This window comes from Strix uralensis, chromosome 5 (genome assembly GCF_047716275.1).
Source record: "Strix uralensis isolate ZFMK-TIS-50842 chromosome 5, bStrUra1, whole genome shotgun sequence".
In the NCBI taxonomy this organism is placed as follows: Eukaryota; Metazoa; Chordata; class Aves; order Strigiformes; family Strigidae; genus Strix; species Strix uralensis.
This window is the reverse complement of record NC_133976.1, coordinates 59,161,003-59,176,561: the sequence shown is the minus strand read 5'-3', so window position 1 is coordinate 59,176,561 and position 15,559 is coordinate 59,161,003. Positions and strand designations below refer to the sequence as shown.

General features: G+C 45.1%; 2 protein-coding genes across 2 annotated transcripts; both read right to left on the bottom strand.

Moving 5' to 3' along the window:
- Positions 1-984: 984 nt before the first annotated feature.
- Positions 985-7,274, bottom strand: CIMIP4 (ciliary microtubule inner protein 4). The gene is given in 7 exon segments (XM_074870252.1): positions 985-1,153; positions 1,361-1,471; positions 2,706-2,816; positions 2,819-2,849; positions 3,372-4,015; positions 6,882-7,008; positions 7,245-7,274. Coding segments are annotated over 7 exon segments (1,140 nt in total). The 3' UTR covers positions 985-1,067.
- Positions 7,109-15,538, bottom strand: LOC141944541 (thiosulfate sulfurtransferase). The gene is made up of 2 exons (XM_074871248.1): positions 14,892-15,538; positions 7,109-7,595 (listed from the first exon to the last, which is right to left on the bottom strand). The coding sequence occupies exons 1-2, from the start codon at positions 15,475-15,477 to the stop codon at positions 7,297-7,299; spliced, it is 885 nt and encodes a 294-aa protein (XP_074727349.1). The 5' UTR covers positions 15,478-15,538; the 3' UTR covers positions 7,109-7,296.
- Between the last annotated feature and the right edge of the window lie 21 nt (positions 15,539-15,559).

Below are 15,559 nucleotides of genomic sequence, written 5' to 3'. Positions count from 1 at the left end.
GAGTTAGGGCTGAGAGGGGCGAGTAGGACTTATGAGAGCTTCAGTAAGGGTCCATCGACATTGTGGGGTGATTTGCAGGTTGGAGAACTCCTGGGACTTCTTGCAGATTTCCTGTTCCCTTAAAGTGGAATATGCTGGGGTTTTTTTTTTGCATTGGCTTGGCCTGCAAATAGTGCGGGCTTTAGCAAATACCCTGATGCCTCCTCTTCTCAGGTGAGTTTCTGTTTTCACACACTACTGTTGCTCCCTGCCAGTGTAAGAGCTTGCCCTGAAACCCTCCATGTGGCACATACAACAATAAAACTAGAGTGGTGAATAGAGAACCCTCCTTTCCTACCCCACATAGGCAGCTGGTGCCAATCATACGGAGTTGTGCCCAGGTTATTGAGAGGACACCATTTGGTGCCTTTCTAGCAAGAGGGCCTGAATTCACTACAGACGCATCAACAGGGAGCTGGTTCTTTGCTTGGTATTTCCAGCTGCTACGTACATACAGCTCTGAAGCTTCTCTGTGTGGGAGTTTTACAGCCTTCAGTGTAGGGAGAGGTAGGCAGCATTCACGTCCTTGGGCAACCCTGGTTCATTCCCAGCGCATCCTCTGTGCTTCTATCTGGACTGCTGGGGCAGCAGTCGAAGTATGAATCTTCTGGCAAACATGAGTTTGCACACGCATGCACACGCACACACACATACACATGCACATGCGACCCTCACCAACACCCTCTTAGACCACTCACAGGATCTACTCCACCTTCTATGTCGAGCAGATGAATTTCTATATGGCCTCCTTTCACCACCACATCCCTCTGCAAGGGTACATGTCTCACATACTAATCAGGCCCACCTTACCAGTGACCACAAAGTGATTTTTTTGGTATTCACATTCAGATTTATCTTGCGTTGCTCGTCCCAAAGACACCCTAATTGAGAGGGGCCAGAGAGCACCAGCAACAAATCTGCTGTTTACAACTAGCAAGCAATGGGTTCATGCTTTATATGGATGTTTATTAGATGACTGAGGAAGAAGATCTCTCGCTGAATGTACTCCAACCCTCAATGTTTATCTTCTAAGTCTTGTCCTTCTTCTTTCTGTATTTGTCCTCCAATGCTTTCTGCAGGTTAAGATTTATGGCATTTTTCTGATGCCATTTCCCTGTAAAGAAGGCAAATCATAGTTCAGTTACAGCCTCCCTTCTAATGCTATTATCCCTCAAGGATTTTTCTAGCTGTAGAGCTCCTCTCATGAAAATGCCAATTTCTAGTTCCTCCACACCTTTGTCCAAACCCATCCACTGTCCTTGGCAGAAGCAGCACCCATCTCAGGAATTCAGCAGTGTACTTTTCCTGGCAGAAGCCATACCTAGCTCATCAGTCCTCCTTCCATGCCAATTCTTGGGATCCCTGATTGCCTTCTGAATTATATCAGGGGTGTAGGAATCTTTCATCAAGCTTCGGCATTCCAGTGGGCCACCTGCAAGGAACAGTAAATAAGGAACTGTACACAGAAATCACCCTACTGCAGTCCTGGAATCGAGCAGGGGAGGAACACCAGCAGTTTCAAGGGCACAAGAAAAAGCATGTGTTGACTGTAATAGTTTTGACGAAGTGTGTGGCTAGGTGCTGAATAATAGCTTCATCATTATGCAGGAGTGAGCTTGTGTTTGCCAATTTATAAGCTTTCATCCTCAAGTATGAGGCACACACAGAGAGTGCTACAAGGTATCATCTTTATTTGTATCCCAGTGCCCATTTTTCAGTCAAGTGCCCACTTATCTCCTGTCAAATCCCCTCATTCATGTAACTTCCTATTCAGAAGCACAGCTCTACAAAAAGCACCATCTTACCACTCCAGGCCTTCTTGAGCTCCTTTTCTGCCACCATACTTAACAAATAGTTCCCAGCTGTGACTTCTCCTTTTATCCCCTCTTGACTTTTAGACATTTGAGGGGCCTTTATTTTAATCTTATCCTTTCCTCTTCACCTCCCTTTTTATTGCACCCTTTTCTTGATAATAATGATTTTGAGCTCCCTGGGGAAATATGTCCTTCCTCTCTGTGTGACTGCATAAACCCAGGACAATGCAGTCTTATATACCCAGCAAGGTCCTCTCATGAAACGTTCTGTATAAGGAAAAGGAATCTGTTTCATGCTGGTACCCGAGAAACTGGAATCAGAGACAATTATTTCAGAGTGTCTTGGATATGATGGTAACAAGAATGGGATGAATGCTTATTTCCCAAGATTTGTTTAGGTGGAAGGATCCCTGGGAATCTTAGAAACAGAGGTTTGGGGAAGATATTTCAGAGCTCCACAACTCTAAAGGTCTTGAACAGAAATAATGTCAGTATCAGAACTGGAGGTAACCTGGGATTGGGCATGACAAGGGACATTGTATTGCAAATAGTGCCCCTTTGGACAGCTCTGAACATGGAGGAGAGGGGGTCATGGTACACATTCACTTTTCACACCTTGGGAAAAAAAAGAGTGAAAGAAAAGAAAGGGATAGAATAGATAGAAAGGGAGGCTCTAGCTTTCATTTCCTCAAGCACCACAGCCTGGAAAAGTAGTGACTGTGGATAGAAGGGGGAAGTGAGGGTCACCTACAGTCAAATCTCTACCCAAAGCAGTGTGGTTGTTCTGAGCCCAGGCAAAGTGTAGACAGAGCCAGCTTTGAAGGTCAGGCATAAGTATGTGTGTCTCCTCACCTTGGAAGATATTTGATCTCAGGTTAAAATCCACCCCATTGTTATCATCAAAAGATGCAGAGTTCAAGGAGTTTTTTAGCACTTCATTACAGTCACTGAGTCTTTTCTCATGATTAATGCTACCTTGCACAGAGCTCGCTGTTCCTGAAAACACAAACAACAAGGAACTACTGTCAGTCCACGTTCCCTAACTGCAGCAAACTCCTGTCATTTCCACCTCTGCATAGGTCTTTGAGCTATGACTAATCCCTGAGACCTGGGTCTGTCCTTGAGTCTCTCTCCCTCAGAGGCTTCTGTAGGCACTGTAATTGCGTTGGATGACTAGGACTGGTAAAAAGAGGGGGAATTAGAAAAGCATGATGATGTTGGGCCCTGGACTGGGTCCTGGTACCACATTTTTTTGCCTTGCTGAGCTGGGATTCTGCCTGGCTACAGGAACCTTATAAATGAAAAGGGGATGGAAAAACAAAATTAAAAAAGACATGGGAAAGGCTGTCTATGGAATGTCTCACTACCCTGTAATGAGAAGCCCAAATCCATCCCTCTACATGTCTTCTAGAAACTGCTGATATACTGCTAATATCCCACCCACTCAGGCCCCTGTTACACCATATAAACAGTCTTCAATTTGCCACAAAGGATACATGAAACAGCTTCCTCCAATACCTGTTCATCGCCAGTAAGTTCATCTGCAGTAGCAAATTTGCATTTCCTGTTAGCATGCATCAAGCTGTTTCTCTTCTCCAGAAGGAGCTTCCATTCTGCTTTTGTATCTGTCCCTAATGATGCTAAGGACTCTTTGGCACTAAATCTGCTGCAACTCTCCTTGGCTTTTTTGTAGCTGGCTTTGATGGTCTTCCGGGAAGATCCAGGCCCTCCAGACCTCAGTGTCTGGTGCTGGCCTGTTACTTGTTCTTTGGCATTTGAGATGGATTTGGTGTCTTCTGCCTCCCTCTGCCTGGATATTGCAAACAGGGAGTAGCTGCTGTTCCTCCCTCTTGGCTCATGCCCCACTATTGAGTCTTTGGTGGCAGAAGTATCTTCTCTTTCCTTTTCAAGTCCTCTTGAGTGAAGACTCTGTGTGTGGGGTCTTCTGGCCTGGAGACTCTGTTTGTTCTGTTTTTTAGTCTGAACACACTTTGGGGAAGGATATGCCTGGGATTTAATAGATGTGGAATTCTTTGCTGTCCCCTGAACCACTGGGACCTCCAAGATCTTCCAGGAGGCTCTGTTGGAGCTCCTCTGGGATGTTCTCTGTTTGCTGAGACATAAACCTTCTGGATGATGCTTTTTCCCTTCTTCAGCTTCCACTTAAAGACAAAAACACAATGAATTTGATAGTATCTTGATGACAGGTAGTACCGTAAATGGAGCTGGAAACAACCGGACATGTCATGGTGTCATTGTCAGACAACAAAAGAAACATTAAAGGTCTCAAAGAGGGAAAGAAAAGAGAAAAAACCAACAACCTAGCAGCATTATACCAATCTTCCTCCTGAACCGGGTGAAGGTTCCTGAGAAGTCTTAAACACTCTTGAGAGATGAACACGTACAGAACTATGGAAGCAAAAATCTTGTGGTCAAACACGCACACATAGGTCTGGTCTGTGTTTCCTTACATGTACAAGCCCCTCCAACCCATCATCACTCTCACTCCTGTGAACATGTCTCTGTGGCTCATTGGTATTTGCTGATGAGTTTACAGCACATCAGTAGCTTACTGTGCCTGTGCAGGGAGGTAGTGAGATAAGTCCCCCAGTAGAGGAAGACACGCTCGGGGTGGGGGAATTTTAACCCATCAGCCCATGGCACAAGAGCCCTGTCCAATTAGTTTTCACCCACAGAGGTACATGCAAATCTGGATGGCATGAAGGGAGGGAGGGAATGACAGATGGCCTCACAAGCTTTACTGCAAAGTAAGCTCTGAAGGAGGGACAGCTTCTCTGCCATCTTGCTTACCTGAAGTATTGTTGGTCAGCACAGTCACCTTCTGCCATGTCAGGTGTAGGGGAAATTGGAACCTCTAGCAACCCCTTGGGAGAGAAACAAAGGCTGTGTCAGGCTCAGAGATGGGAAGGAAGGGAACAGTGACCCTGCTCATCTTTAGATGACATAGATTAATCTCACACAGATCTATTATACGCCTCCCCAGATCAAGATAGAGCTGTCCCTGACTGCACGCATGGTTGGTCCTACAACTCATGATCCTCTCATATTGAAAAAGCACAAAGTCCTGCAGGATTTCACATTAACAGCTCACATGGGACAGCCTGCGTAGGACATGGCCAACCAGTGCCTCTGGAGAATACTGAGCTGCAAGAGTTTTCACAAGCAATGGTGCAGACACAAGCCAAAATGGAAGAAAACTCAGTGAAAATAACATTTTGTATTCTGAAGCACCTAGAGATGTCAGACCTGTCGTGTGCTGTACAATTACAACAGTTCCTTCCTTTGGTGTAAGGCCAGATAAAATGGAGACAGGAGGTGATAAACATAAAATGCCTGTGCAATGCTGGCTGTGCAAAGGTAGAGAGACAGGCTGGAGACAGAGTTTCTTCCCTGATCCCAACCCAGACTATCCCCTGTATTGCTTTGCTAGTCCTGCTGGTGTGATTGATACAACACCCAGCCTTTGCAAACTGCCTCCTGCACTAGGAGGAATCTCGTCTTTCCTGCAGAGGGAATTCTGTGTAACCCTCAGTCGTGTCCTGCTGATGGTCTGTGTTCCTCATCCCAGTGGGACCCTACAGGCTTAGCCCGTGAGAAACCTGTGACAGGTTACAACTGAAGCCATGGCCCACAGTGGTGAATGTGTTAATTGCGAGCCTTGCTGGCACTAGCAGCAGTACAAATGGGATGTATGTTTGCACTTGTCAAATTAGCTCATGACATGACATATATGCTTACTTCTGGCTCTTGAGGCTAGTTACTGGAAGACACCAGCCAATGGGGCAGGAAGCCTATTGCTTCAAAGTGAACTCCCCAGGGCTGACTTGAACCAGAAGCTTGTGTTTTACACAGCGCCAGTACTCTGCAGCAGCATGTCTGGTACAATACTGTGATCCTGAAGCTGAAGTTACTGTATCAGTCAGATTCCTGGAGACAGTGTTGTGTGCTCTGCAAATGTATTAAGAGACATAACCTCTCCCACAAAAAGAACAGGGCCACAAGAGATGAAGAGAGGAAGCTAGTCCTGGCTCACAGGGCATGATCTGCTGCTTTTCCATATCACTCTTCATTCTTTTTAAAGAAGAGCCAAACATTTACACATGATCAAAGTGCAGGAATCTGTGTTGCTAAATGAACTCCTGTGTTAACTCCCACCTCCTACTTAAAACAAAAACATGTCTGTCTCTTATTATTACTACATTCAGTGGAAAGAGCTTTCCAGTCTGTTGTAGATATTCCTCCTCTCCCATTTCTTCCAACGAAGCAGAATTTCTGTGTAATGAGGCAATGTGCTCATTCCCTAAATTCCCTTCACTGATAACTTTCATCTCCCCAGTTCCTTCGAGACAAAATGACGCTGAAGCCTGCAACTGTTCCTGCTTTCTAATTTGTTGCTGTATATGGTGTTATTGTTATTGCTTATTGTTCATTTTACTTCTGAACCGGAAGGTCCAAAGTCAAAGCACCACTCTGAGACTCCTACATCTTGATGCCAAGAAGGACTTCAAGGCCATTTGACCATCCTCCTGGATAACAGACACAAAACTATGTCTTTTCTAAGCCAACTCTGTGAGGGACAACAGATGACATACCAGAAAGGACATATCTTGATCAAAGAGCTAAAAATGAATAAACTTGATCTTTCTTTCTGAAAAAAAACACCAAAGAAGTGTGTTTAGCATAGCCTAACACTCTGATTTTCCTGACATGCAGCCATGGAGGAAAGAGGGAGCTGCCTTTCCCAGGCAGAAAAATAACCTCCTCAGACAGGTGTAGGAATTGGTATGCCATTCTCACCGGCCACCAGACGTGGTCAAAAATGGTCTCATATGCCTTCCACTTCTGGCCAGGCCTCCGAATTATGAGATTTCAGTGACTTTCCAGACCTGAGAAGTCTCACGGGTGTCAACATGAAATTGGATCTTACCTCTTTTTTTTTATTTAAAAAAGATAAAAGATCCATGATTTAACAAGAGGCAAAGCCTCTTCCATAACTAATTCTCTCACCTGGTCCATGATCCCTGATGTGGTGCCACAGTGATTCATACAAGCAGGCAGGTCCTGCTGAAGTCCAGGTATGGAGGTGGGACGAAGGCTGAAGAGCGGAGATGGTTGCTAATGAACAACCCTCCCTCTATCTATGAGCTGTGGTCTCATGTTGTAAAGCTGCTTTTCCCACCCAGCAGAAGCAGGTCACAGGTAACAGAGAAGAATTAGAAATATTCACAGATGCATCACCTTAGAAGTAGATTTTATTCATTGTTAGAAACTGAAAGATCAATAGGAGTCTACTGATCATTCTTAGAAAAATTCTTAAAATATAAATCAGCATGTTTTTTCTTTATTTCCACCTTCTTCCCTTCCCCGTACCCTGGGCTGGAGACAGTTGCTAGATCTCATTGCCCAAAGAACAATTCTCCCTCTAGGCCTTGTTGCGCTTCAACTCAGAGACCTTGTAGTGAGGTGGGGCACGGTGGAACCACTCTGACCAGGAACCATCATAAACAGCCACATCACGCTTCCCACACAGGTAGGCTGCCAAGGCAATGTGACATGCCGTGACACCTTTACGGCACGTGGCCGTCAGTGGCTTTGAGAGATCCACTTTATTCTCACAGAATATTTGTTGGATCTCCTCAATACTCTTCTCATGGCCAGTTTCTGTTAGGAATGAGCGGAAGGGTATATTCACAGCGCCAGGGATGTGACCAGATTCCAGCCCTGCAAGAGTGAACAAGAAAAGGAAACATGAGCAAGGAGACATTAATGCAGGTGATGAAAGACACCTATAAGAGACTAAATTAGAGACATCACTGCAGATACTCCCATTGTATCCAAGATACTCATTTGTTTCAGGTGATGATGAAGATGCAAAGCAGTATTGGGCTAGAAAGAAGAGGACAAAGATTATTCAACTTTGCTGGTCAAAACTTCCAGAATATTTAGCAAACTATTTTTCCCCTGAAAGCAATGAGAGGTAGGAATGTGAAGAAACCCTAGATGTGGCAAGAACCAAAGAACCACCACAGAAAAGATCCTAACAAAGGCATTAAGGGGATCTGTGTAAAGAGAAATGCAGCAGTGTATTTTTGACCTTCCCCAGGCATGTCAGCAGTGTGTAGTGACACAGCTTTCAGAAGCAGGAAGTGCAGCTTGTATGTGGAATTTGTCAAAGTAATTATCTGTTCATAGTTTATATCTGTTTCACCTTAAAATCGTATTCCAGAAAAGTAAAGCAACCTTAAAGTCAGCCACATTACTGCTGAGGCAGCTCTCCCAGGGCAATGGGGTCAGAGAATTGAGAATTTAGATTCTGTATCACTTTTTATCCACTCCACAGATGAAATCAGCATGGGTTCTATCTTCCTACTGAGATAACTTGCACTTCAGGCAAGTTGAAAGTTGCATCTCAAGAACAATGTCTCCAGAGAGAAGCAGGTATAAAAATATGATGGATAAGATTTTCATCATGCCCTTGACATTCAAACTCTGTCACTATAGGCTTAATCAAAGTCTATTAAACCCAATGGAAGCTCTTCCACTGACTTTGAGAGGCTTTGGATCAAGCCTTATTGGAGCAGCAAAAATTATATATTACGTAGAAAATACATTTCAAGGAATGGCTCCTTGCTAGGTTTGAACTTGTAATGAGACAGTCCTAGGAAAGTCACATAAACAGTGATCTGTTTCACTGACAGCTTTCCACTTGCCTAAGTCATCAGGGTAACTGATCTCAGGAGATGGGAGAAACTGGAGCAAGGAACCTTTGTCACAGTCAAATGATTAAAGTATACCTAGCTAGAGATTGACATTACACATCATAATGATGTGGCAGTTTCATCACTCATGCAGAGTGATGTCATGACATGATGAGATATCCCATAAGGGGAAACCAGGGTTTTGGTGGGGTATTGAGGAGGGAATTTTTGCTCTGCTGGACAAAGAGTGAGAGCCTAAAGACAACCAAAGCTGCCCTGAGTCAGCTTCACAAGATCTCCTCCTGTTCCAGATGGACCCTCTTTGTCTCTTGATTCATCCTCCCTGAGCAACTTAGAAATCTGGCACTGTTGTCTACTAGACAACTCATGCATCCTTCAGAAGTGTTTAGTGTTACAGGGAGAAGTCAGGAGAAAAACTGCTGACTTCTGGAGGAACTAACATTTTTTTTAAAAAAAAAAAGACAGTGTTTTGGACTGATGCTTTCACCACATTTTCTCCAGTTCCATAAAACAACAGTTCATCACTTCAGTACAGAGAACTGCAAAACTCATGCTCATTAACATAGTGTCTGTATGACAGAGGGGAAATATAATACAAAAAAGAGTGTGAGAAAACCTTGTTTGTAGTTCGCAGACTGCAGAGCTTCTTACTGAAGAATTACATGTCTCTGTTAGGCTACCGCTTTCCCACAGAGTGAATGGTCCTGACCCTGCCATTTGGCAAGGGATTTCTGCAAGGCTCTGCCGCAGTACTGGTTATCACCCCAATACAGACACGTCTGTGAGCTGCAGAACAACGCTCTCACACCATCCTAGGGCACTGGGAAGTGCACTGAGATCAAGAAGTCCTGGGGGCTGAACTAGAAGGACCAGCTCTTGCTCAAAGAAGCTTGCTGGGCCACCGATTCAGGTCTTAGGTGTCCCAGGCCCCATGGTCATGATCATTTTCCTAGACTGTTCACACATCTTAAAATAGGTAGGTCTGTACCCCTCTCTTATTGGAGACTGCCGTGACATACACCCACCACCTTAAACAACCCTTCAGTTAGGATCTCGGCAGATCTGAAAAGAACAGTCTCATTTTAGAGCATTTTTGACTTTGATCTTCAGGGACGCTTTCTTGTGCCAGAGATTCTGTCTGTTGGAGTCAGAGACCATGTTTGCACTCTACGAGCGAAAGACAGGGAATTCTGTACAAACTGCATTTACTCATGTATGTGGGTGTTCAGCTGAAAGAAAGAGCTGACATTGCACAACCACAATCCCTTGGACTGCCAAAGAAGTGCTCTTGAGTGGTTGAGGAATTTTTATCAGCTCTCCCTCTGTTAGGACAAGAGCAGAGAAACTACAGGACTGGAAGGCAAGGCTGGACACAGTTGGGATCTGAACATCTGCTCCTGTCTCATATGACACAGAGCATGCAGCCACCTTAGAATCTAGGATTAGAGAGACTGGCTCCCAGCAACTACAGTGATCACTTTATGGGGTCCCTCTCATAAAAGCATACATCTCAGAACTGGGTTGGATTCTTGCCATGAAACTTCCCGCTGAGGCACCTCCTTGCTCATGTGAAGAGGAATACTCCTTACCTACGTTAAGTCTGTCACAGTCAGTCCATACACCATTTATCCTTGAGCTAACATTGCCCTGCGGCTGAAAGTTTTTCTCCTGTTCTGCTATCGCTCCAACATATTGATGGTGAGCACTCAGCACTCCCAACAGCCTTATGCCCTTAGCCTAAACCAAATAAGAGCTTCTTAGATACACTTTCCACTAGCTTGACCACTTTAGAAACAGTTCTAGGTGACCACCAGGCTTCTGGATAAGGAAATGGCATTTCCTAGCATCTCAATTGGTGGACAGGAGGTTAATAATTGCTATTATCAAGGCCAAATCACATCTGAGGTTCTTGCACCCAACTAATTCATCCAAGTCTTATCCTCTTCTATTGCTTTCAAATGTGGGTCTTCAGCTTGTAAGAGACACACAAGCAATTAAGTGTTTCAGGCTACTAAGCATCCAACCTTGCTCTCTGTAGCGTTATACTTCCTGTCACTTCTATCACTGCAGGTGGTACCTCACAGAACACTCCCCATGTGATCATTTAAACCTTCCGAAGGCTGTGTCAGAAGCACATTTCAGTAGCAACTCTCTATTTTCAGTGTCTCAATGATTCAGAAAAATATGAGGTAAAGCAAAGAAGCATAATGATGGCACCATGCTGGCAACTTCCAGCCCCACAGATCTGCTTTCATCACAAGCTATTCTTATCGCCCTTATTTTCCTTTCAGTCAGTTTTTTTGGAATTTAACAGTACTTGTGCTATTTGCCCTCTTCTCACATTGAACTAATAATTGTCCCTCTAATATTATGTCCAAAGTATTAATGAAGTCCAAACGGAACAAGTCTACCTTTCAGGTGCTTCCAATGGCTGGAAGGAAAGATCAGACGTAACTTCCAGGCATGCATATTCCTATTTCTCTTATCTGGCAAATCAATTCTGTTGGCAAGGAAATAGAGCCCTTAGCTGCAGTGCAAGTTTACCAAAGTATTTTATTTGATTTTGCCTTCATTTAAAATAATTATTCTTGAAGAGTTTTTTGAAAGCCTTGCAGTTTATCCACCTTATGACAATAGATCAACAGTTGCCTAGGTTGTCCTGTATCTCCTATCCTAAATACAAACTTTGGCAGTGTTTCTGTCCTACAGAACCATGCTCTGATTAAATTTATTAAATTCTTGCCTCATGTAGTTGCAGTGTCACGTGACTGATTTTTGACACATATTTGGGATGGAGATTGTCTGCCTCACAGATTTGAGCACTTGAATATCTTTTGGTTATACACCCTCTTTAGAAATGTTCATTTCCGCTTTTTTCCCCTTCTTCTTGCTACCCCTTCCCCCTACTCTGCAGATTTATTCTCAGGAGATATTAAAAACAACAGTAGCACAGACTCAGTATAATTCTGAGGCCGTACACAAATAATCTTTCATCTGGAACCCCTGCTAACTGCATAGCAACCCTATTTACCCTTTCTTTCCTTGTTCTCTTTTTATTCACTTTGCTCCAGCAGTTTTTGTTATTTGTTTTAATTCCCTTTGCCAAGTCTCACTCAGCGTGGCTTCTGGCAATCCTCCCTCACAATTTGTAACCTATAATATGTTATCTTCTTTACTGCTTAATCCCCTTTTCCACATCTGTTAAGATTCTCTGATTAAATATATATTTTTTGCTGGCTATTTATCTAGCTAAGACTACAGCCCCTTCTCTCTAGCCCCTTTGTGATGAAAGCTCCAGATGGAATTTCTTAACATCAAAAAGATGAAAGATGTGCTTTGTCCACATTTAACTCCCCATGGTCTTGGGGTTGGCTGGCTGCAGATAGCTGTTCCTTTCCAAATGCCTCCTCTGTTGCCTTCTTTTTTATCTTTCTCCTCCATTCAAACTGTACGCCTTGGAAGGGACCATTAGTGATCTCACCTAACCTACCATGAATTCACTGGAAGGAACACTTTAAGCTTGGTCCTGGCCAGCTCTCTGAGAGTCCTCGCAGTCAGATCAACAGGCCTTTGCCACCAATGTCAAAATACTGTGTGTGTATACAGCCAGAAGAGTCAACTGTAAGAACCAGCAGAGCCATGGTGCTAATTCTGGCAGCTGATGTTTGTCAACCTCGTCACATGAACAGTCAGCTTTGGATTCCAGGTTCCTGTGGGTTGAAACAGACTTTGATAAAGTCTCTCACTCTTCATGTTGTGCCTTGAGTATTACTTCATGGTCAAAGTAGAGCCAGTCCACTCCCAGCTGCAGACTCCACTTGGAGAAGAGAGGGAAGAAGCAGTAACATTTCATTCTCACTCCCACTGCCGCTGAACATTCAATATGAGCAAAAGCTTTATGTTTGGGGCAGAGAGGACTGAGAGCTGGCAAAATGGGCAAAACCTTAAGAGTTGTGTATGTGTAAGGGAGACAAGGATACTCAGGGCCAGCACTATTAACCATCATGTAATTATTTTTATCACCTGCCCCTGGATTGCTTGGGATTGTCTCAGTTCAGGCTGGTTCCATAGACCTGCACCCTACAGCGCCTGATTAAGCAGGCCCTTGCAGAATGTCGTTGGGCCAGTGCTGAATCACAGCTAGTGAGTAGGCCTGAGTCACTAGTTCCTCCAGAAACGCAGCACTGTGCAGGGACACCTTTAACCACCCAGTGCATAGGTCAGGGCTGCACATCTGGTGGGCTTATGCTGCACACCATGCATGAACATCCAAGCTTTTTTATGCAAAGCAATACCTGCATTTAAGACCTATGAGATCTGGCTTATAGAAACACCATCCATTTTTCTTCACCCTGGCAACCTGGGTAAACCTCTCCCAGCAACTAAAAATTAGCAACATATTACAGCTTATCTTAAACACTACAGAGGTCTAAATCCCACCAAGGTAGCTGCTGTGTAAAAATAAAATAGGGACAACTAATTCTTACCACAATGAACTGAAAAACTAAAGAGGCAAAAGAGTCAGCTGAAATTAGCCTCGTCTAGAGATGGAGTTCATGGAACTGGAGAGATTAATTGACTTAATTAGGAAGTCAAGAGCTGAGACAATAATTAAACTGAAATCACCTCAAGACCATTCTTCTTCTCTAAATTGCATGCAACATTTCTCCTCCCTGATTGGATGACCCCTGTAATTAATCAGCATTGATTTCAAATTGCTCTTTTAGGTGTAAGCACTGCCTTTTACCCACTGTTAGCTGTAGCACTGCTACTGGCTAGTCTGATTCAGAAGGCTGTCAAGCTTCTCTGGAACAAGCAGCTGCAGCTGGAGTGCTTATCCTGTTGGATCTGCTGTGGGAAGCAAAACTGGACCAATAAACCGTTCCATGCTGACTCATTTCAAAGGAAAAATCTGTTTTCAAGATGCTGTCAGGGGCTGCAGTATTTGTCACCTGGTGACAACTCCCACTTTGGGAAAGAGAATGCAAAATCCACCTGTTTCTAGTGAGGAGTGTTTTATTCACATCTTGAGGTTAAATTCAACCTTCGCATTGATGGTAAAGAAACAGTATGAGCGGTAAGCCTAACTCTCCCTCTCTCCCTGCAAGTCTCTGTCACTCCCAGTGCCTCTCTCACCTTCCACATTGTCATGGAGGGGGTCACTGTAGACACTTATGCAAACCATGTGTACAGAGTCATTTACAGCCAAGTGCCCCTGAGGTTTGGACACAGGAATTTATTTCAGGACATGGTGTCACACTCAATGGCTGTGCAGCAGCACACACGTAAGAAAATAGCCAGAACAAAATGACAATCAACCTGCAAGGCAGTAACGCAGCACTGCCTTGGGACCGCAGAAGCCTGCCACACACCCTCTCCTGCAGTGTGGAGATCGACTCAGAACCAACAACTGTTGCTTAGCTTTTCTGTGCGTTGATTTTGAAACTCTGTATTTCTTTTAAAACCATTTCTGTGATTCCCTTTTGGAGGACAGGTTATTCTGGGATATACCAAGGCTTAAAATACACAGTAAGGGCCTCCTTTAACAACCAACTTGAATTTCATTCCACAAACAAGATATTGCTGTACCAGCTGCCCGCATTGCATAGGACTTCTCCCACCCCTGTTGCTTGTGTGTCCAGTGTTTGACTGAAGTAACAAAATGTTTCGTTCTGTTACTTGGGGGCATCCAGAAGTGAGAGGCTGATAGTCCATACACATTCGGGATGGGTTTGGAGCTTTTCTTACTTAAGCTTGTTAGATTTAAAGGCAGAGAGCAAAAGGACAAAGATCAGCTCAAGCAAGTTCCCTATTTGCTGGGAACCAGAGCAAGAAGAAAAACATCCCTTGGGTTACTGCATTGCCTAAAACTTGGGCTTTTGCTGGTGCATTCATTACAGTGAGAGGTGCCTGTATGAATACTGATAGTTTGTGCATGTCTGTTAGTGTTAGATAGAACCCCTGAACAAACTTCTGGGAGCTCTCACCTCCCGTGTTTGCATTCTGGCTGATTAACTTCTGCAGGGTGTGGGATGTGGGATCCTGGAGCCAACTGACTGCAGACCTTTTCTGATCTTCACTCCTGCAGCTTTACAACCAACTACAAAAAAAGCATTCTATGAGGGCACTGGCATCCAAACGCTCAACTGTGGATCCCTTACGGTAAAGCAACAAGTTAGGCTGAGGCATGCCTGTGCATTAGTAAAATCTATTTGCTGGCTGGGAGGAGTTGTTACACTGGGACTAGTATCGACACTCTCAGGCTGGGGGCAGGTGCTGTTCCCACCACCTCCGTTACCTTGGTCCAGCTCAGTCCCCCGGAACCGGCCTTCGGGGCGGGAATCCACCACCTGGAACCGCAGGGACCCCACGTTCAGCATCATCTCCTCAAAGGTCTTCAGCAGGGCTGTGTTCAGCTTTGCCTTAAAGACAGCCGGGGTGGGCTGACTGACCTCCGCTGTGACAGGGTGACCCTCCTTCACCCAGTTCTTGAAGCCACCGTTCAGCACAGAGACCTCCTTGTGACCAAAGGCCCGGAACATCCACCAGGCGCGGGGGGCATAGAAGGTGCCCAGCTCGTCCCCATCGTACACCACCACGTGGGTGTCGTTGCTGACCCCCAGACGCCCCACGTAGTCGGCAAAGTGGGACTCGCTGGGCAGCATGAAGTCATAAGGGGAGGACTGGTCCCGACATTCCTCGATGTCAAAGAAGGACGCCCCGGGGATGTGCCTCTCCTTGAACTCCTGCCGGGCATTTCGCTCCTGTGGCGGGTACCAAGAAGCATCCAGTACCCGCAGGCTCGTCCCCACCCTCCCGGCCCGCACGGCCTCCGAGAGCCATTTCGCGGTGACTAGAGCCCTGCCGAGCACCTGCCGCGCCATCTCGGAGGGCCGAGGCCGGGAGGGGGCGCTGCCAGGGGCGCCACACACACGCACAAAATGGCGGCGGCGGCGGGACGCGGGC

Coding starts and splice junctions, on each gene's coding strand:
- LOC141944541 (XM_074871248.1), bottom strand. CDS start 15,477: ATGGCGCGGCAGGTGCTCGGCAGGGCTCTAGTCACCGCGAAATGGCTC. Junction 7,596..14,891: donor GGGGACTGAGCTGGACCAAG/GTAACGGAGGTG, acceptor TCACTCTTGCAG/GGCTGGAATCTGGTCACATC.